Raw genomic sequence first — 21,967 nt, 5'->3', positions numbered from 1 at the left:
AACCCTGCACAATGAGCCAATGTTATTTGAATGGCTGCCAATTTCAGCCCGATACAGAGTTAGCACTTATTGTTTGCATAGCCTAGAAAGTTACGGCTATTTTGTGCTGCGTTCATTGAACTGATATAAGGAAGAAATGGCACAGATAGGAACTTTGGGATATAAGCAATTGCATCAAGCAATTTTTGGTCACAATATTTGATTATTGTATTTTAAAGTTACATAGAAAATTGCTTGTGGAATATTTTTGAAGTTTTTAAAATACATTTCTTTCCTCCTTCAGGTTTCTTAGTCTAATTGATTATTATGAATCTCAGATTAATCAAATGAAAAGGGAGCTAAGGTAAGATTAATCCGTTCATTAGTAACTCTGTTGAATTTAAAGTTACATTACATACTTTTCTGGTTGAAGTCAGTAGGAATTTTGCCCTGGACTTCAGTGGGAAGGCTCTAAGGGTCTCAGCATCCTTAGCTACTGCTAAAATCATAGGCGTTGAGGGAGCTCGGCACCTCCTGAGAGGCACTGAGCACCTTTCAGGGTTTGCCCCTAATTGAAAATTAAAGTGGTTAAATGATACATATTATGTATTCCAGAAATCACTAGCATGTTAGAAGCAGCAGGAGACTATAATTGCCTTCAGGTTTAAATACTATGCCCTGATGCTGATCGGCATCCAAGGTGGAGGAAGAGTGAAAGGTACACCACCAGCTTTGCTCATGGTATAAACTAGAGTGGCCCAAAGATTGCTCCAGCTTTTGTATCTGGCTGCCCACAGTCAGGAGGCCGTTCTGCAGTCAGGATGTGCAGAGCATATACATGCCCCAGCCATTGCTCCTCTGCTAGGATCCAGGAGATAGAACACCCCTGGCATAGCAGTTCTATCTGGTAGTGCAAAGCAGCCAGCATGTAACTGACCCGATAATCTGCTTGGAAATTGAGCAGCGTAATCTGCTTGCATTGGGCTTCCATCTAGTTAGTCCAGGGCATTTCATTCAGTAAAAGAAGTGCAGCCTGAGAGAAATTAAGAGGAGTGTGTGGTCTGAGAACGGAATGCTGCTCTGCTTTTCATTTTTCATTTGTGGTCACATCATTTAGTGTAACTTCTTTTCGTTAAGCAATTTATTCAGTAAGTAAGTGTTTGTTTATTTTTCCCCTTCTCCACCCAAAGCAGATATAAAAAAGATACAGATCATGTACAAGGAGAAGGAAAAGGCAAAGAAGAATTCTTAAATCTAGATGCCACACCTAACTATAGAGCATTGCTTACGGTATGGAACTGCTAGATATTAATAAATGCAGATCTAAAACCAATGGTTACACATGGGGAAAAAATAAGTACTTGTTTTGTATTTATTTGATTTTATTCTCTACTCCCACTCTTGTTGTCTGGGATTGTATGCTCCTAAGAGGTAGGTTTGTTATTGTTTTAGCTGTTTATTCACATATAATCTAGCACAATGAGTTCTCTGTCTTAACTAGGATCTCAGGTGCTATTGTAATATACATTTATATGAATGTCTTGAGTTTACAGTTTTATAGATGTAAAAGTTCACAACCTAATTAGATGACTTTGATTAAGTATTGATTTGAAAAAATAAGAGATATAATGCAGTCTGTGTTGTAGTCTTTCCAGAATCAGCTCATTGAGGCAAAAGCCAGGAATGAACAACTTATGTGTGAAAATACAGATCTCAAGAAAGATTTGGAAATAAGGTGAGAAGTGAAAATTTGTCTTTGGTAAAGACATTTCGACAAACTTTATAGCTTTACAAGAAAAGAAACAGACACCATCATGATGCACCAGAAATTGTACAAATGCATCAAGAAACCTGCTGTTAAAAACAATGCACAGAATTATCTAAGATGCTGCAGAAATAATTTGCTTTAAGGAGAACTATCAGTTAGCATCTTGTCCTCCCCTGTTAGGTACTTGCCCTTCACTTAGTGGTCAGGCAGAGGAAGTGCAGCCATTCACACATGTGGGAGCCTGAGAGCCCCTTGATGAGCTGACTGCCAGAAGCAGTTTGTAAGAATAGGATCTCTACACTAATAGCATTGTTACTGCTAAGGCGACTACTCTGCACTAGAAGAGGTTTGCTGGTGTAGCTAATACCAGCCAAAATGCTTTTATACCAGCAAATCCCCCAAAACCCTATCTGAACAGTCTTCTTGCGGATACAGAAATACTGCAAAATGATTCGTACTCCCAATAGGTATTGCTATACTAGCAAGCGTTTCCAGTGTAGCCCAGGCTTACAGTTTACTACCAATAAAGTATGATGTATAATAAAGTATTTTCTTTCCAACAGACCAACTGCACAGGAATTCAAACTTTGCAAGCAGCAAGTGAAGAAATTGGAGAAAATGCTAAAGAAAAATATCAAGTAGGTATATTTAACTTTTCAACATAGTGTAAACTTTCACTACTATCTCAGGTGTTTTAAAAGTGAAGGTGTTCTACAATTTATATGTTGGCTCATGAACCTGTTCCATGGTGTCATTCATGAGGCTGTGGTTTATGACCAATATTTTGCTGTACATATGGGGAAAGCTGGTGCATCTCTGAAATGATGGGATGACATCCAAAGAAGAGAGCCGACAATTCAGCTCTGGGCCCCATCTACCCTAGGTTTAAAACAATGTTGTTTCAATTGGTTTTGAACACAGTTTCAGACAACATGAGAAAGGGGGCAAACCATTCTGGTGTGTTTGGGAAGTTTACAAACTGTTCCAGCCATCTAGGCTAGAGTACTATTTCTAACCCAGCTGGTCACATCCACACTGGTTGAATAAGCTATTAAATACAGTTTTGTTGCAGCCTTGTTAAGCAAGAGTTTTAAAAGTTAGAAACCTAGCATAGCTGGAAGAGGTGTTTATCTGAAGCATCGTTTGACTAGATGTTTTCTCAAAAAATAACCCTGTTTTTGCACGCACGCATCTGTGTATATTTGAAATGCCATCTGCGTGCCTAGTTATACAGAACTTGGAAGACACACAGCTTTTACACAAAACTTCAGGATGTGAACTTCCAGAGATATGCAACATTTTCTCATCTGTTAATTTTAATATATAATGTGGGTGGTGGATTTATACTGATAGGCTTCTCAGAATAAGTGCATCTCGAGGAGAGCTTGTTTGCCTCACACAGTAAGATAAGGAGGGTGTTCAAGAGGCAGAATGTAAGGAAGGCACTCTAATACTATGTCAAAGAGTGCCATAAAAATGTTCAAATGCCTATAAAAACTGAAGACCAAATTCTGTGGTCCTTACATAAGTAAAAGTCTCATTAATTTCAATTCATTGACCACTGTAAAATTGCAAGAATTTTTCCATTAAAGGTGGGGACAGCTTGCAAAGAGCAGGTATGCATATGAGTTTAAAAAGGGATGACAATGGAAATGTAGACTGGAATAGAATTGTGTAGTACCTTGAAGGTTAAGAGCAAAAACTTCTGAGGCTAGATTATGATACTCGAGTAGCGTTTTACTCCTCAAATAGTTGACGTCAGTGGGATTTATTGTATAGTCAGATACTGCTCAACAAAATGAGTGTAACACAGTCTAGCCCTTGTTAATCCATGCTAAACATAGTTTAAATTTGGTGGTTGCTAGGACAGTTTCATTCTTGGGTAGTCTTTTATGTTGTATAATACTGCGCACACTGATCTTGCACCATCTAATCACAACTGGGGAATAGCGTGTTAGTGAGTTCAGTGTCAGCTTTTACCTTTGAATTTTCATATGTTTAGTGTTTAGGGCACAACTTTTAATTTAAAAGCTTTCTGTTTAAGATCTGATTTCAGTAATATGATGTAAATGAAAAAAGTGCACACACAAAGCTGTCTTTGTAAATATAATAAGACTAAAAAAGATGACGATTTTAGTTGTAAGTGCCAGTGTATTTTTCCTCTACTCAGGTTGAAACTAAATGCTGCTATTGAGAGACCTTGTGTGAAATGCTGTATTTGTTTTGCATGTAGATCATATGGGATTATTAGGGGAGAAAAGGTAAAAGCAAACAATGAATCTGAGAGTATGACAGGAGAAGATCAGCTACAAGCAGGTTGCAGGAGATACTTACAGGTATAGATACACATTTCAAATGAATTGTTTTCAATTATAGCTAACTGTTCTATAACAAAACATAAAAAACTAATCTCATATAACTATTTAAACTTAAGCATGTGGAGTTGTGATTCAGAGTTTTCATATGTAGTCTCATGCCTCATAGTGTCTAATAGTCAGCATTTTGGACTAAGGATAGGGCCATTTGGCATGAACATATTATGGTGTATGTTACCACATCAGATTGCAAGAATGCAGAGAGAATGGATTGATAAAGAACAGAAGTGACAGTTCCTGAAACGCTTTCCAGGACAGAAGGCCTGCTCAATGCCCTTTGCAATACTTATGCTCCCTGTTAACGGCTTAAGAGGTGTGGAGGGACTGAAGTCATTCCTCTGTACTGTGGGGAAACTTCTCCCTGCAAAAAATATAGTGAGTTAGCTAAATGTGAACTCAAAGGTAACAGAGTCATGAGGGACAAGTGTTACTGTGACATGCAAGGTGAGGTATGTTTACATTTTTGTATTTATTATTTGTATTATGGTAGTGTCTTGGATCCCGAGTCATGGACCCATTGCGCTAGGGCAGTGGTGGGCAACCTATGGCCCGTCAGAGTAATCTGCTGGCGAGCTGCAAGACAGTGTTTATGTTGACAGGCCGCAGCTTCCAGTAATCACAGTTTGCTGTTCCCGGCCAATGGGAGCTGTGGGAAGCAGCACGGGCTTCAGGGACGTGCTGGCCACCGCTTCCCGCAGCTCCAAGTGGCTGGGAACGGTGAACCATGGCCACCGGGAGCTGCAGGTGGTCATGCCTGTGGACGGTCCATGTAAACACTGTCCCATGGCCCACCAGCAGATTATCCTGATGGGCCACCATTGCACTAGGCACTGTGGAAACAGAACAAATAAATGGTTCCTGCCCCAAAGAATTTATAATCTAAGTAAGCATTCTGACTTTTTCCCCTCTCCCCATCCTGACAGGGAAGTGCCAACACCGTGCTCCTTTCACAGGTTTAGCGCCTGCTGCTTGGCACAAGTAGGAGACAAAAAGAAGCATCGTAAGCAGTTTTTTCAGATTTTTCAAGCCGTTTACCGGTGAAGTTCCATTTGAACGCATGAAAATCGCTCTGATAGAAAATTGTGAAAGGTCTAAGATCATATCACCATCTATGGCTTCTGTAACTTCCAGAGAAGTACACTTCATACCATCTACACAACCACTTATCCGGTGGCTGTCAATCAAATGCTGCAAATGTTTCTGAATAACTCAAATAGTGATTGTGTAGCTACTGTAAAGAATGGAATTATCAGACACATAGATGAACGTGGTATGTTGGGGAAGAGACTGTCATAAACAGATAGCTAAGGGTTAATGTCTCTTTCACTTGTAAAGGGTTAACAAACAGTGACTTGAAACGCCTGACCAGAGGACCAATCAGGAAACAAGATACTTTCAAATCTAGGTGGAGGGAAGCCTTTGTTTGTGGGTTTTGGGTTTGTGCGTTGTTCTCTCGGGGTCCTGGACGGGACTAGAGGTGCAACCAGGTTTCTGTGAATCTCCCTGCTACAGTCTCTTATCTATTCAGAATAGTTAGTAAGTAAAAAAGGCAGTTATAGTCTTTTAAACTTGTTTTTCTTATTTGCAGATGTTTACTTGCTGGAAGTAGCTTAAATTGTGTTTCTGCTGGAGAAAGCTTCTTTCTATTGTCTATAAGCTAAAAAACCCTGTATATCGACCATCTTGATTACAGAGACAATTTTTGTTTTTTCCTTCTTTATTAAAATTTTCCTCTTTTTTTTCTAGAATCTAATTGATTTTTTTTGGTTATCTTTTGTAAGACTCCAGGGAAGGGAGTCTGCACTCACCAGGGAATTGGTGGGAGAAAGGAAAGGGAGGAGGGAAGAAAAACCTGCTCTCTGCGTTTATCTCTGTATCTCTCTCCGGGGAAGAAGGGAGGGGGAAGGGGTGATTCAAGGAGTTGAATCACAGTGGTCTCTTAATGTACCCAGGGCGGGAAAGAGCTGGGAGGAAGAAAAGGAGGGGGAAGGGAAATGGTTCATTCCCCTTTGTTGTGAGACTCAAGGAATTTGGGTCTTGGGGCCCCCAGGGAAGGTTTTGGGGGAGACCAGAGTCTATCAGGCGCTCTACTCTAAGTCCTGATTGGTGGCAGCAGTACAGGATCTAAGCTGGTAATTAAGCTTAGGGGAATTCATGCTAGTACCCATATTTTGGACGCTAAGGTTCAGATTTGGGAATTATACTATGACAGACATCATTTTTTTTTTTTTTAAGGAAAATCATTCCTCACCAAGCTATTATAAATCTTTGAGGGGTCAATGAGCATTTGGATAAGGGTGATCCAGCTGAGATAGTATACTTGGACTTTCAGAAAGCTTTTGACAAGGTCCCACCCCAAAGGCTCTTAAGCAAAGTAAGCAGTCATGGGATAAGAGGGAAGGTCCTCATAGATCAATAACTGGTTAAAATATAGGAAACAAAGGATAGGACTAAAGAGTCAGTTTTCACAGTAGAAAGAGGTAAATAATGGGGTCCCCCAAGGATCTGTACTGGGACCAGTGCTGTTCAAAATATTCATACATGGTCTGGAAAAGGGCATAAAAAGTGAGGTGGCAAAGTTTGCAGACAATACGAAATTACTCAGATAGTTAAGTCCAAAGCTGACTGTGAAGAGTTGCAAGGTTGACACACAGTCAACTTATGGAACTTTTGCCAGTGGATGTTGTAAAGGCGAAAAGTATAACTGGGTTAAAAAAAACCTATTAGATAAATTCATGGAGGATAGGTCCATCAATGGCTGTTACCCATGATGGTCAGGGATGCAGCCCCATGCTCTGTGTCCCCCTGAACCACCAACTGCCAGAAACTGTTGGGACAATGGGATGGATCACCTGATAATTGCCCTGTTCTGTTCATTCCCTCTGAAGCATCTGGCACCAACCACTGTTGGAAGATAAGATACTGGGGTAGATGGACCATTGATCTGACCCAGTATGGCCATTCTTATGTAGCATGCCATCACCTGGTCATGCCCAAGGCAAGCAGTAATGCTCTAGAGCGAATGTGTTTGCCATTAGCTGGTAACACTGCTATTACTGCTCCCTTTTTCTTTCTCACGCCTGCTTGGCAATCATTACTCGATAAATCTTGCTATTCTGTACCAGGTACCTGTCTTTACCTCCTCCCTCATTTGTGTGGATTAGCGAGGTTCTTCTGTTCATTTGAACAAACATAAAATGCTGCATGTAAGTGCCATGAAAACAATTTCTAAAGGAAACAAGTGGTTTTCTTGCATGGAATTGCATGTAAAAATTCTGGCCAAAATTTGTACATTTCATTGGTTGAATTTAGGTCTGTATAGCAGCAGATGTTGAGATGTGTTGTAATGCATAACAAACCTCTGAGTGAGACTCTGTCCTTTTGTGTACACCTGTTTTGAGGGCTTGCAAAATAACTTTTTGAAGCTAGTCTTGTAAGATTTTCTCTAGTCCTCTTGTGAAGTGTGCACTTTTTTAGTTAGTAAACATTTTAGTAAGTGACTTGTAAATGGTGATGTGACTGACTAGATCTTTGTCTTTGAATCAGTTACATAGATTAGTGTTGAAATATACAGATACACATTCACACTGGACAGTAGTAACTATTAAAACGATATAATTTCCTAGGCTAAATAACAGCATTGTGTTAATTATTTGAGCAATAAAAACATTTCTTTGGTGTTAAAGGTGCTGTCCAAGATTGATTCTGTTATAAGTAGTCCAAGAGCTCCTCTGGTAATATATAAACGGAGTAAAGGTCCAGTCCAAAATTACATGAAAGAGAATGGACAAGAATGTGGTTTTGAACACCTTCCTCCTACAGTGGAAATGTGGGCAGACCAGCTAATGTCCCTAAAGGTAATCAATTATTGTACTCAGCTTTGCATTCCTTAACTGGTGACCATCTCTTTCTTTTCATGTTCTACGTTAGCATATGTAGCTACCAAATCTATTATGGCTTAATTTAATTTTTAAAAAAATTCTTACGTTTTTATTCCAGTCACTTCATTCATGTACCCTTATAAATGTTAGTATCCTGGATACAGCTAAGTGACTTTTGTTGAAAAAATGGCAATTTGGTGACACTGAACCACTTTGGAAATTCATGTCTTTTGCCAGATGGTTCATGGAAAATCCCTTTTCCCAAAACAACTTAAAATCAAAATGTTTTGTTTAATTTCAAAACAGTGTTTCAATTCTTCAGTTTGTAACAACTTTTTGTTCTAAAGTTTCCTGTAATTTTATTTTTTAAAAAATCATTTGTGTAAAAATGGTCAAAATTGAAACAGATTTTCATTTTACCTGAAACTATTTTTTAAAAACTTTCTGAAGTTGTCAATGAATTGAAAAATCAGTTATTTACCAAGCTATAATCCTGGATAGGTCCTGTGGAATGGAAAAAGATTAAATATCTCCCTCCACTCAAATGTTGCATCATACAACACATTTGGATTACTCTTAAGAGTCCCTGAAAAAAATCATAGAATTTATATTCTGTGTATTTTATGTTCTAATGTTCTATCTTTGGCTTTTTGGCATAAATAAAAATTTTATGTTTTAAGCCAGTCCCACTGTAACAAATTACTAGGATCTGTTAACAAAATTATACTAACTGCACTTAAAAAAAAAATCACACATGCACACAGAATAGTGATGTTCTACTTGGGCCTGAGAATAAACAAAGAGCTTCTGTTTACTGGTTTCATGGAAACTAAATCTAGATTATGCATCTTGCACTAACTCAGTTTGCCTAATTCTTATTTTATAAAATTATTAATTGCCTGGTATTCTACTTTATTAAGAGTTGTGTCTTATTTAACAGTTACATTATTTGTTATTAAAGGACTTGCATGGATCCCTGAGAAAGCTATCAGTGGAGTTGGTGCCCTGGCACACTGTAGACACACCTAACATCACTGAATGCGTTCGAGTTGAAGACCTACAGTTCATAGTAGATACAATCTTGGAAGAAGTAGAAAATAAGGAAAAGGTAAGTTTTTGGAAGTTTAATGTTGTCCATATCAAAAGCTACTCTGAAATTCTTGTTTGTATTCCTTGTATATTGATTAGAGTTGTGCATCTGAAAGCCTATACAAGGTTTCAGAGCAAGATGCATGAAAATAAATATTATGGCAAAAACTATTAATATAGTTTCATCCCAGGTGTGACTCTGTTTAAATCAAAGGAGTCAGACGAGGGATGGATTTGGCTTAAAATGTGTAATCATAATTTCAGCTCTTATCTTATTTTGTCTATTTCTAAATCAGCAAAAAGAATCCTTAAATATATTCCCCAAACTATTAAAGTGAGGTTACCCTTGTATGAAAACAACATTGGTGGACACTTCTGGCTAAGAACTTTTAAAGTATGTCTTTCGTCTGAATAAATTCATTCCTAATATTCTTTTAATAAGAGAAGTCTATTTTTCTTTAGAGCCTAGTTTAAATATGTTCCATGGCTTAAAGGGTATTGCTAACTTTTTCTAACAAGTTACTTTTTGTGCTTGTTACAGAACGGCCAGATGCCTTCATTACAAACATTGTACGCAATTGTGTCTCACTTCCAAAAGTTGTTTGACGTGACTTCTCTGAATGGAGTTTATCCGCGAATGAATGAAGTTTACACAAAGCTTGGAGAAATGACCAATGCTATGAGAAACCTCCAGGAGCTCTTAGAACTAGGTAAGGACTTACTGCCTTTCACTTGTCACTTTACAAGTAACTAATAGTTGGTTGAGAAGAAGTTAGACTTGACACAGAGAAGAGGATGCACTAGCTAGCTGTGTTGTGAAATGAGTAGTCAGTCAGTCACAAGGGTTTATGAGAAGAAAAATAAAAGAACATGGCAGGGTCACCACGCTTTAGTTTGAAGAGGGGAAGCTCATCTGTTATGGATGGACAGGATTGGTGCTATGCCACAGCTTAACAACAGTCTCTTGGAGGAACCCTTCAGTGTGCCAAACCCCCAAGAAGTCCCATTCTTCCTTCGGGGTAAGCACCACTGCCTCCTAGACTCAAGGCTCTGGGCTTGAGCTCACCATGAGCTCTGCCCAGCAAGACCAATTGAAATAGGCTCCTTGTATAGACTTGCAGAGACTAATGCACCTCAGCAAGTATTTACAGTGATACCCAAGCAACTTTTCAAAACAGTAGGATTTATTAGTCAACTGGAACCAGCATGGAAAGTCATTAGGTTAACAAAGATTAAAGCATAGTCAATTCTGGTCAAGCCAGAGCAAATCAACAGTTAAGTTGTAGCAGATTCCATCTTAGGCCCTGTCTCTCTCTGACCTCTTTAGTTAGCGCTGGGAGAGAGCAGCCAGCCTCTTCCAGAACCAGAAGTCTGCACTTACTCTTTGCTGGTCACATCCCAATCCTTTGTTCTCGAGCTGAAGTCTCTTCTCGGTTTCTCTGCCAAGTGTGTCAGTTCACAAGTCAGTGGCGCTTGCATTGTCTCTCTCAATCCCATGTTGATCTGGGTCGATTTCAACCACTTCCTAATGACTTTTCATTCCACCCGGCAGTTGAGATGACACCACACACCTGTGCTGGAGCAATGTTAACCCCCACTAGAGAGCAAAGCAAAGTATAGAAGGAAACTGAGGCACACATAGGATTTGAAAAACTTACAGAGAATTCCCACTTTGTCACACCGTCATCTGTGTGATGATTGTTTGACTTGCAGCATTCTGTGACTAGGAAGAGGTGGTGATTGAATAATGAAAGGAAGCAAAGCGAGGAAGCTTCTAGTTTTTTCAAAATATTTAATTAAAAACACTAACATCTTATTACATCTATCTATTGACCCTCTGATTGTTTTACTTGTACATTATGCTCTATCTACCTGAAGGCTGAGAGTTTTAAAAAAGTCAATTTTCGTTTGTCTTTGGAGATCTTCTAGCATATATTGTGTTACTACAACTTAAATAACTGAATCTCTCCTCTTAACAGCCATTCTCATGCTGTTGTAGATATCTTTTATGACTCTCCTCAGTGACTTTGCTTTTCCATGCCCAATTTTCAGTCTTTTTTCCATAGCTTTCTTACTTAACTTTTTTCCTCCCTTGTACTATTTTTTTTACAAAAAATTAATGTCAAAAATGGATCTGTACAACTCAAGAGAACCTACTCAGTTACTCCCAGAAGCAAATAACTACCTTGCCTACTGGTTTTTGTGTGATCATGGACGAGCTACTGCAAGACTCTTTCCCACCACACTTCCTGTTTGACTTATCTGTATGGACTAGCTTTTTGGCTGCTTTGACGGTGCATATGTAAATCAGTCAGTAAAATACTGATCAGCCATTATATTGGGGAATGAAGGGCAGTTGTGTAGCCTGTTTTTTAGAGGCAAAATGGATGGTTGTGGTCATTGCCGCTAGCAATTCTGGGTAGCCTTGGAGGTTGCATTCTTTCATAATAAATATATAGGAAGGGAGGACCTTGAGTGACTGAAGGAATTAATGTTACTGGGAAAAATGGAGCTCTCTTCTGTTGGATCCTTGCTGGAGTTAGACTTAATAGTTCAGCACACTTTAGACCCATGTGGTTTCAACTGAATTTGAAATCATTGCAGCAGAAGTGATTTTTGAGCTGTTAAGAGATTCCTCACTCTAAAACAGCCATACTGATCATGTTTTCAGCTAATAATGTGAAGAGTTACAAGTTCTACAGCTGCTGTATGCTGTGAATATTGAAATGTGATGTATTTAGAGGTGTGAAAAGGTTAGTGAAAGCAGGGATACTAGAAATGCTTTGTGCATGGAATTCTCCCATGTTGTTGCTATTTTGGAAGCTGACATGTTTGTTCTTCCCAGATCATTCAGCCCCACCCGCTGTACTGGTGAACACTGTTGGAAAGCTATGTACGGTAATTAATGAAAATGTGACTGGACAGGTAGAGCAGCTGCTGGGGACCCAAGACATCCAAAGGTATTTTGGCTTCTATAACAGGTGTAATAACACATGATTGAGTTATGAGAACTGGTTAGGATTACTTTATAATTTTCAGCATCACCATTTTTAACTCTTACACAAATGAACTGATGAACTTGCCTCAGGAAAATGTTTCCAAGTTGCAGTGGGAGGGAAAAAAAAATCTAAAAATTAAGGCCAAAAATCTAAAGTTTCTATATTTTACTTGAATATAGTCAGTTTAAACCCACTATCCTATTAAAGTTGTGAATTTTACAAGACACAAAAAAACAAATATGGCATGTGTGTGGTAGGAAGAACTACTATTACAGCTGAAACATCTTAATGGGATAGGATACTCATGGGGAAACTGGTTGGTTGATTTCATTGAATTGATCAGGCCTTGGGCTTCCTGTAAATACTTTTAAAAATTGTGTTTGATTCAGAATGTTTTCACTTGTGAAAAATGTGCATAGCTTTAGGGCTTGTCTAGGTGTTTGAACCCCCAGCAGGAAAGAACGTGATGGGAGGCAGCTGCAGGTAGATAATAGTACATTAGGCCTTTCTCTTCACCCCCAGGACATCCAGTGAAAATTAAAGGGATCCTTTCACTCAGGGTACAAGCAGCCTGTGAAACTCACTGGCTCAAGATATAATTGGAGAAGGGCGTTTAAACAGGACATTTATAGAGATAACAAGAACAGCTAGAGTCAGTAGCGGTCCCCTACTGCAAGATTTCTTTGCACCTTCCTCTGAAATAGCTGGTACTAGCCCCTATCAGACAATATAGTAGATTGTATATACAGACCAGTGCTCCAATCCAATCTTGTAAAGCAGAGGTGGGAAAAAAAATTTCCTATCAGGGGCCACTGACCCACAGAGCTCTGCGTGTGCGTGTCTTTCCTTGCAGCCAGGTGAGCCAGTACTTGCAGCTCCAACCCCGGAGGGGAGTGCGGAGACTTGCTGCAGACTGGATGAAATGAAGCAGCATTCCCTACCCCGTTGTAAAGAACAAAGCCATGTCACTTACAGAAACTTCTGCCTTGGTTATGGCAAAACATAATAAGTTTGCACAGTTCCTTTGTATAAGTCATTTGTGCAGAACCATAACTAAAAAATTACAATTGACTCATTTCAGTATTATCAACAAACTGGAAGAACATGAAGACTTCTTTCCAGTATTTCAAGCACTTATTCAAGATTTACTGTGTGTTTTAGGTAAGTCAGTTTTTTACAAAACGGTTCAGCCAGAAAATTTCCACCTTCAGTGGAAACATCAATGTGTTGTATGTGTACACAGTCATGGTGCTCGTAGGCCTTAATTCCAAAGTCAGGGAGTAGGGCTGGTGACTGAACATCTACCTGCACTTCTCTTCCCTCCCATCTCCCCTTGTTACTAGCATGCCAGGTATTGCTTGTTGCAGGGCACTGGGATGGGGAAGCAGGTGAGCTTCAGAGCAGGTGGGGTAGAACAAATTGATACTGGATTTTAAGTATGAGGTTTGCAGTGAAGATGGGCTGTGCACACAGCCAGAGTTAACATGGGAGCTAAGCGAATAACAGCCTCACACCACCTAGCTGGCCCAAGTTTAGAGGTGCTTTCAGTCCATGCTAGCTGGTTTATCTGAAGCTGTGGGCTGCTAACCTACCCATGCTGCAGTGAGGAAGGACTAAGCTGCTCACATGCTGATAGGCACATGAGGGGGGGACCTGTGGACTCAAAGAACCAGGGGACATGGCCTTAAGTCATGACAACTGTCCTCACTGGTACTGCACTTGCTCACCTATGTCACTGACTGTGGGTGACCCTTCCCAACCCATCTTGGATCATGTGTTCCTGGGTGAGAACTGCTGTTAAAGTATATAGTTAGTCATGCAGAAGAGATCAGTTTGTTACTTAGCTAAATTCTTCACCCCTCTGCAGTTAATGCTTCACATGTGTGGGACTGTTTGCCTGATTTCTGGTTGAAGAGTTTTGATGAAAATGTCTAGATTCTTGCTAGTTTGAGGGTACACACCCTTCCCCAGGCCTTGCAGCAGGAAATTTACTAGTAGTAACAGTAGCACTGCTGAAACTGATTGGGCAACAAGCATGGAAAAAGTGGGCACGACTGATTTGTTCCTCAACTTCAGGAGTAGATGGGATGGGTTTGCACGAACAGATTATGTTCTCTCTGGTGATGGGCTGTCAAGTCAAAGACTTTAAGTTTTAGATTAAAACCATAAAGGGTTTATTTTCTCTAACATTTCTAACTGAAGCGAAAACTTCAACTTGTATACAGAAACAATAGTGATATGGCCTACAAGTGTCATTCCTGTGCTTTTAACTTGTTTTCAGAGATCAGTAATCTGGATGACATTGTACCTGCCGTGCACAGTCTGAAGTTGCTAGCTCAGTGAAGATTAAGTGTAAAACTCAGCTGTAAGTAGGACTAACTATTAATACATTTACAGCTACCTGCAGCCCATTTGATCTTGATGAACAGTTTTATAATGTTTTGACTAAAATAAAAGTTGAGTAAAAACTTTACTGCTGCACTCTTAGTCCATGACCAGGTTAGGGAAGAGATCACGGTCCTGAAAGCATAAATAAATATAGTCGGAAAGAAGAAGGAACAGGAAACTTAGCTTCAGTCCACCTTTCTCTACACCATCCCTGGGTGGATTTGGTAGATCTAGAAGCAAAAAGGATTAATAGTTCCTGTTGTAAACTTTAGTGAGTGTAGAACTATGCTGCAGATGTTTAAAGCCCTTAACTTCTACTCAAAAGTAGAACTAACCCCTTCACTTAAATCACTGCAGAAAATACTGTATTAGAATTCAAGCATAAGATCCAGTTCTTGTTGTATGAATTAGTGACCTATTTATCTGATGCTTACCCCACTATTGGACTCATAGCTGGCTGCTGTAAAGGCTTTTTGGGATGACAGTCATGGTTCTGGGAGCAGATGTTCTGTGATTCAGCCAGACTGTGGTAAATCGGTAATATCTTACATTAGAAAACAGATATTTGAAACTTACTAGCTTTCAAATGCAGAGTAGAAAGCCTGTTCTGGTCTTTTGAGCCAGCTATGCTACTGAGAGCCAGACCTTGGCTCACATTTCACAAGCAAGACTAAAATCATTTTTAAACAATTTATTATACATTTTGAAACTTTAAAAAATATACTGAATTCCTTTAAGTATTTTGGTACATACCTGACCCATGTTTAAATAAAAACCTGTTAAAGATAACTACAATTTTATAAGTGGACTGTGCATTATTAGCAAGGTTAACAAGACAAAGTACAGTAATAAAATTTTCAACATTAAGGCATCCGATTAAAACCCTGTTGATAATTTGGCACAGTTATTCACCCTGTTTTGGTGGCTCATTACATATATATCTTTCCAGATAGCACCTATAATCAGCTTTATAAAAAGCTCCTGGACAGTTAAATAGTATCTAGACTCAGATTATAATAGCTTATTTTTGAACCATTATCTTGTAATGGAGTGTTTTGAAAGTCTGTTCTGCACCTGCCATAGTTAAGATGCAAAAAAAGTCAGACCTGCTGTACTCTTGGGACTAAAGATATTCTTGTTTAAATGATCAAGTATGGAAACCAAAGTTTCTTGGAAGATATACCTTGTAGGACTAATCCAAGAACAAATGCTTGAGTACCTAATAACACATTTAGAGCCAGTCTAAATCTGAAGATTTAAAATTTCTTGTATTCTTACCTTTTCTAAAATGATAGCCAATCATTGAAAAAGGTAAACGATAAACATTTCACCTCACAACATGCTTTGTGTACAATATTCTGAAGTTTTAAAATAGATTAGTTACAGAATATACATATATACATCAATATAAAGAGTAAATTGTTATTGTATAAAAGGCACATGATACAGGACATCATCTTCTGCTCTGTCTCTTTGCTGTCAGCTCATACCTGCAAGAGACATAATTTGCTGTCTTTAAAAACTAATTTTGAAAGAGGCACCTATAAGAAAACAAGCCTAGTATAGTTTTGTTTTAACAAGTGCCCTCTAGGAGTTTGACTTGTATGTGTGAGAGACACAAGATGGGTGAGAGCTTTTATTAGACTAACTTCTGTTGGTGAAAGAGACAAGCTGAGTTCAGCTTCATGTTTTTCAAACTCTTCTCTTAGTGCAGGGGTAGGCAACCTATGACACATGCGCTGAAAGTGGCACACAAGTCGATGTAAAAAAACCCTTATTTACTTTAATATATAACTAAACTATTGTATGTAGAGACTTATAGAAAGAGGCCTTCTAAATACATTAAAATGTATTATTGGCATGCAAAACCTTAAATTAGAATGAATAAATGAAGACTTGGCACACCACTTCTGAAAGGTTGCCAACCCCGTCGTAGTGTAACATTCATTTCTGTGGGCGTGGGAAACAGCTACACAGCTCTTCTGCTTTTCTTTGTGTAACATGGATGGAATTGGGGTGTAGGTGGGGGAGGAGAAAAGAGCTGAAGCTATTAATTCCAGCAGTCATTAAAAACTCTAAAACAATGCAGTGTAAACTTGCAATAGAAATAATTTAGAAGCTAGGTTGAGGCCTTTTTGACTTGTCTGAACCTTAACTAAGTTTGTAACCAAAACTAGGTGCATGTCTGGTGGCTAGACATCTCTAGCTGATTTCAAACTGAAAAACTGCACACACAGGTTATCTTAAATTTGGAGCAGGTACTCTTAAGTATCTAATACTGCAGTGTTTTCTTGTTGCTACTGTAGCCTCAACCATGATCACCAAAGTTTTCAAATGTGAAACTGGACAGGCATGATCTTGAACACCTTAATGTTTAATAATTCCTATACAGTAATACTGAGGGGAAAAAAGCTTCAGAATCAGTATTGCTGTTTAAGATATTTATCTCCAAGTTATGAAAAATCAAGTGCCTTGTAGCAAACAAGGCCCTATTAATGTGCTACTTTTGTTTTCACCCGGAGTTTAATGTAACTATTCCACATTAATCTACAAAATATCCTTAGTTTATTAATCCTCTCAGAATACATTTCAAGCAGTAGGTCTTGTACTAGTAAACAAGTAAACCATTTAAATTTGGTTCTGTATCCAAGCTAATTCTAGTTAGTTTTACATTTGCAATTGATAATGGACTATTCACTCAAATTACAAAACATATGGCCCATAATTAAGATAAAGTAGCATATTTGTAATCAAGGTGTTTCACTTAAGATGCAGTGATTAGCAAGCTTTGAAGCTATAAAGAAACTTACCATTGTGAAAAGCCTTTGATTAAATCTTCCTTTGACAGGTCAATCAGCACCTTTTAAAAAAATAAGCCATATTTTATCGCCAGCATATACATTTAAACTTGGCTAACAAAATTTGTAAACTGTTAACCTCTCTTCCAATCGGAGTTCTAAAGCTATCACTCCAGTTCCAAGGAGCTGAGCTTTAAACATTGTTACCACCCTCAGCACTGAGCACAGCTGCTCAGGAATTTTCCATTGGAGTGACTGAAAGGAAATTTTAGTTTTGCCAGTGAATTTTCTGTCAGAAAATTATTCTCATGCCTCAGCCGCCTATCAGGCAAATTGCAGGGGAGCCCTGGTTCCTTGGCAGCCAGGGAGCATAATTTTTCTCTTTACTAAACTATTGCAGAATTCCAGTTCCACAAAAAATTGAGTTTCAGGCTTTTCATCTTATTTTGGCACACAAAGATTTCCAAGGATTGTTTCCTGGCCAGTCCTACCTGCTGGAACTATAATTTAGTGGCAGAAAGCTGTATCACTTGTGATACTGAGGGCCAGAAGACAGTTTAAGTGTAAGTCTTGTACAAAAGTTAAGAGTATGAACAGATGTACAGTCAGCATCCATGGTAAAGACTTTTAGAATAAATGTTTAATATTGAATAGTACTTCATGGTTTAAAACTTACTTTTCCCAATTCTCTTCTCTCACGTGAAATAAACGGCCTGCTATTTTTCACTGCAACGTCTAGTGTTCTTTTCTTAACTTCTTCCAAAGCTTCAAAAAATTCAAATCTAAAAAATTTTTTCAAAAAGTGCATGCTAATAAAGAGACCAGAATCAATGAAGTCGAACAGTACTATTAAAAGCCAAAAGCTAGACACAAGTGTCAGTGGTCAGAACAAACTAGTATTGCAGAGAGACAGTATGGCTGTGCTTTACAGGATAAGGTATACTGAGTCCTAGACACAGGTTGAGAACTTCACCTTCTATTTGGATACAAACCTTGACAACATTAGTGTCCAAAACAGGAGTTTTATATTTGATCAGAGCAACTTGCACCAGTCTGGAAAGCTCAAACTCTACCTGTTCAGTGGAGAGTAGATCCCTACTTGTCTTTGGTAGTAGTATTTCCATAGTTAACGCCTATTAACCTTATTAGATGTTGCACACAAATCCCTTCTAGATCAATGACAGAATACATCATTTGAGGGTTGATTAGCACTTCCCACCACTGCAAGAGAACATGGGCAATACAAAAGACACATGTTTGGGATGAACTGCTATTTATGGCCATCTTCTCCCATATGCAGAATTTGAATGTCTACAGGACAAAATCCATCATCTAATGGAAGCAGCCCACAATCAAACCCTTGTGTGTGGTGGTGGGGGGGGGGGGGGGGGTTTGAGAGTGGGTGGGGAGAGATGATCCTGAAATAAACTAACCCTGTGTCATTAAGGCAAGACAAAAAAAGAAGTGGGGTAATAGAGCTCTTAGTCACAATTCTGGCACATGCTATACCAGTCATCCAAACTGAAGACAAAATTAGGTCTGTGAGGTGCTATGTAGGGAAGAGTGAGTTTCAGCATGGCTAAAGTTTTTCCAAAAATGTCAGGTTTGTAAGGTGGAGAATTTTGAGATAGTGAATACTATGTATTTCCTGAACTGCACTACAAGTAGTATAGGACTTATGAGATATTAAAAAGAGGGATGGGAGAGAAGAGGAAGCGTTCCTGACAGCAGTGGTGAGTCTTCAAAGGAGCAGAGAGGCAAATACACAGCAGTCATCCAGGGAGTAAGAAACAGCAATTCCACAGTTTTAATAAGTCATAGGTTGAGTTTGATAGTTAATGATTTTGCATGGCCCACCTTGAGACAAAGGGTCTCTCCATCTCCAGAAAGTGCTGAACACCTCTGAAGTGTTAAGTGGGGCTCCAAAAATTGAGGCACCCAAAGTCACTTTTTCAAAAATGTTGGCTGAACAGTTGAGTAGCAGGTTTTGCTTATTTGTATTGATGTTTTAAGCACTAGTGTAAGTGTGGCCCTATACAAATGGACAGAAAATATGGTTTACAACCTAAACTAGATCATGTAATTTAGATATATAACAAACCAACAGGCCCAGTCTCAAAAAGGTGACTTTTTTTAAAAAGTCTTTGGAAGTGTGGAAGGAATCAGTGGGCTTCAAAGGAAGGGTTTGGTGCACCAAAAGGAAAGACTAACAGGCAAGAGTTACATGCAAGAAGAAGGGATACAACAGGAACAAGCCACATTAAGAGACAAGCAGCAGCATTCACTCAACTTTGGAAAGGCAGGAGGGAGGGATGTCCCTAGAAATACAGGGAAGACTGGTGTTTGGTTCTGCTTAAATACTTTAATTACAGGCAAATTTCAGCCCCTAACAGTAAGTTTTGTAGAAAAGCGGAAAGGGTATATGGTGCAAAGACTTAATGTACAACAGATGCATACAGCTATGCAAACTGTTTCATTAGGTAGAGTAAGTGCCTGCTAAAGAGCTTTATAATAATCAGTTAAATCTTTTCTGTTAATAGTTCAGCAGTGATTAGATGAAGTTTCCTACTTACTTCTCGTCATAATGGGGGTTCAGTGTTTTTTTCTTAACAGTAGTTTTCTTTCTGCTTGCCCGTCTTTTATCTGGAAGCAGGTAGACACGAACATATGGATCCACTCCACGATTAGAAGCTGGCATCAAGTTTCTTTTAAAAGAACATAAGTGTGTTGATACAGTAGGGAACCTCTTTACTATGTGCATTCTGAACTAAAAAAAAAAAAAGTCAGGCCAAACTTAGGCTAGAGGATAAAAGTAATAGTCTTGGTGGCTGGTGTGTAAGCAAGGAATGATTTTAGGTGTTTCAAATTCAGTTATATAAAATTTTCCAGACTCATTGAGTTGAATGGGAGCTGTTGGATACACTGCTTTTGAGAAATGAGTAGGGATGTAGTAATTTAACTATAGGCATCTATTCTTGAAAATCAAGGCCAATACTCCTGTGTTCCAGGGGGTAGTAAGAAAGTTACTGTATGGGCAGGTTATTCCATAATTTTAACATCCTATAGTGGACATTTTCCACTGAACCTGTTGTACCAGCCATCAGAGACAGAATACTAGGTTGATGAAATGTGATTTGTGTTTCTGTGCCTAGCAAAGTTGCACAGTTTGAGTCAGCAAATGTTTCCTAAAGCAATGTTAGCACTGCTGTGTTGTGTACACTGCAGGTGAAAGATACATTGAAGTGAAGCATTAATATTTACAAAAAAATCCTATATGTTCATTTAGATTATAGGTAAATACAAACAGCAGTAAGTAAGTGTTACCTGCAACTATTTACCATCACAGTGAGACTCTGTCGCAAAGAGGCATATCGCACAGTGAGCTGGATCTCTCCCAGGAGCACTGCAGTTAGATTAGTTCCACTGTAAGACAGTTGTTACATGGTCAGGATTTTCAGTTTGGCATCAAGATGCATACATAAGATCAGTACACGAGGTGCGTGCTATGACGGGTTGAGGTCCATTTTCAGTTGAACAAGTCACAACAATGGGGAAAAACTACATTAAAAATGCATTGAAATCCAGTGTATCATTAAATCAGTCACTCACCAAAACATACAATACATCTCACCTTGAAAAATGTAAACCCAGTTTTCCAAGCACAGCACTTACCTGTTCTTGGTATGCTCCATTTGTTCCTATAGAAGGAGTGATCTACAAGGCCTCTACCAGAAATACTCATTGTAATGCCAAGAATGGTCATAGTGTTTATTATATCGGTATCAGCATAGCATAGGAATGACAGCACATGCTTCCATAATTTAAATATATGATTATTACAAGTGCTCTTTAATAAATACAGTATGTGTGTGTAATCTTCTGCTTAGTGAATGGGTTTGGGGGTCATGTCTCCGTATATCACCTGGAATGTTAAAGATTCATAACAAATTCCTATTTTAAATTAATAGGACTTCCAGTATATGGAAGTATTGACTTTAAAAGGTTAAAACAGCTGAAATTGGTTTGATGCTTCTACTTGACTGACAGAAACTTCTGTGCTTCTTTCAGCTCACAAAGTGGCTAAAATGTCTCAAAAGGGAATTAATTATACAAAGCCACAGACTCCTATAGGCCAGACCTTAGCTGATGGCAGTACTGGCTCTCATACACTTTTCCGGCCTCCTAATGAAACCATCCGTGCACGGATTGTGAAAACTGTTCAAAGTTATTCCATTTTCAAAAGTGGCTGGGAAAACGTCAGCCAAACCTACTTGATTTTTAATCTGTTTGCATCACTTCGCAAAGGTTTCACTTTAATGTGTATTACACTTGGAGCTCTAGCCTTACCTTTAATGCCAAATATGCTTATTGTACCTGAGTCAAGTGTATTTTTCAATGCTGGGATGTGGGACTTACTACGTGAACCCTGTGGCGTGCCTTAAATGCATAAAGCTAAATTCAGCCTTCGTGTAAGGAGATGCAATTCCCTTGAAAACCAAGGCAAAGAGAGCTGCATCTGCTTACACAGATCTGATTTTGACTGAAATGTTTACAAGAGTTCCCTGCTAAATCCTTGGAGTTCGAGTCAGTGCTGTGGGCTGAGACCTCAAACATTTCTTTGTACATAGTAGAAGCCTATAAAAAGAAGGGTGTCCAGGTAAAGCAAAATTCAGGCGTTAGAAGATACATA

At 38.8% G+C, this 21,967-nt stretch overlaps 2 protein-coding genes across 12 annotated transcripts in view; one reads left to right on the top strand and one right to left on the bottom strand.

Moving 5' to 3' along the window:
• CEP70 (centrosomal protein 70) overlaps positions 1 to 21,967 on the top strand; it is a 55,632-nt gene that overhangs the window by 8,834 nt on the left and 24,831 nt on the right. For 5 of the 11 annotated variants that reach the window (XM_030579411.1, XM_030579409.1, XM_030579410.1 and 2 more), the window contains 11 exons: positions 284 to 343; positions 1,170 to 1,269; positions 1,626 to 1,714; positions 2,311 to 2,385; positions 3,981 to 4,083; positions 7,809 to 7,979; positions 8,965 to 9,111; positions 9,634 to 9,802; positions 11,938 to 12,052; positions 13,173 to 13,252; positions 21,346 to 21,946. In XM_030579411.1, the coding sequence (XP_030435271.1) occupies positions 284 to 343; positions 1,170 to 1,269; positions 1,626 to 1,714; positions 2,311 to 2,385; positions 3,981 to 4,083; positions 7,809 to 7,979; positions 8,965 to 9,111; positions 9,634 to 9,802; positions 11,938 to 12,052; positions 13,173 to 13,252; positions 21,346 to 21,719 (1,483 nt within the window). In that variant the 3' untranslated portion in view covers positions 21,720 to 21,946. Of the gene's footprint in view, positions 1 to 283; positions 344 to 1,169; positions 1,270 to 1,625; positions 1,715 to 2,310; positions 2,386 to 3,980; positions 4,084 to 7,808; positions 7,980 to 8,964; positions 9,112 to 9,633; positions 9,803 to 11,937; positions 12,053 to 13,172; positions 13,253 to 14,372; positions 14,565 to 21,345; positions 21,947 to 21,967 lie in introns of those variants that run through there. The other 6 variants (XR_004002533.1, XM_030579417.1, XM_030579415.1 and 3 more) reach the window with 5 other exon arrangements.
• Positions 14,658 to 21,967, bottom strand: part of ESYT3 (extended synaptotagmin 3) — a 61,778-nt gene continuing 54,468 nt past the window's right edge. Inside the window, exons 19-23 of the mRNA XM_030579407.1 lie at positions 20,602 to 20,700; positions 19,851 to 19,982; positions 17,954 to 18,059; positions 17,290 to 17,339; positions 14,658 to 15,969 (exon numbers count right to left, since the gene is read on the bottom strand). Coding sequence (XP_030435267.1) covers positions 15,933 to 15,969; positions 17,290 to 17,339; positions 17,954 to 18,059; positions 19,851 to 19,982; positions 20,602 to 20,700 — 424 coding nt within the window. The 3' untranslated portion in view covers positions 14,658 to 15,932. The remainder of the gene's footprint in view (positions 15,970 to 17,289; positions 17,340 to 17,953; positions 18,060 to 19,850; positions 19,983 to 20,601; positions 20,701 to 21,967) is intronic.

This window comes from Gopherus evgoodei, chromosome 11, assembly GCF_007399415.2.
Source record: "Gopherus evgoodei ecotype Sinaloan lineage chromosome 11, rGopEvg1_v1.p, whole genome shotgun sequence".
NCBI lineage: Eukaryota > Metazoa > Chordata > Testudines > Testudinidae > Gopherus > Gopherus evgoodei.
This window is presented reverse-complemented; position numbering and strand designations above follow the sequence as displayed.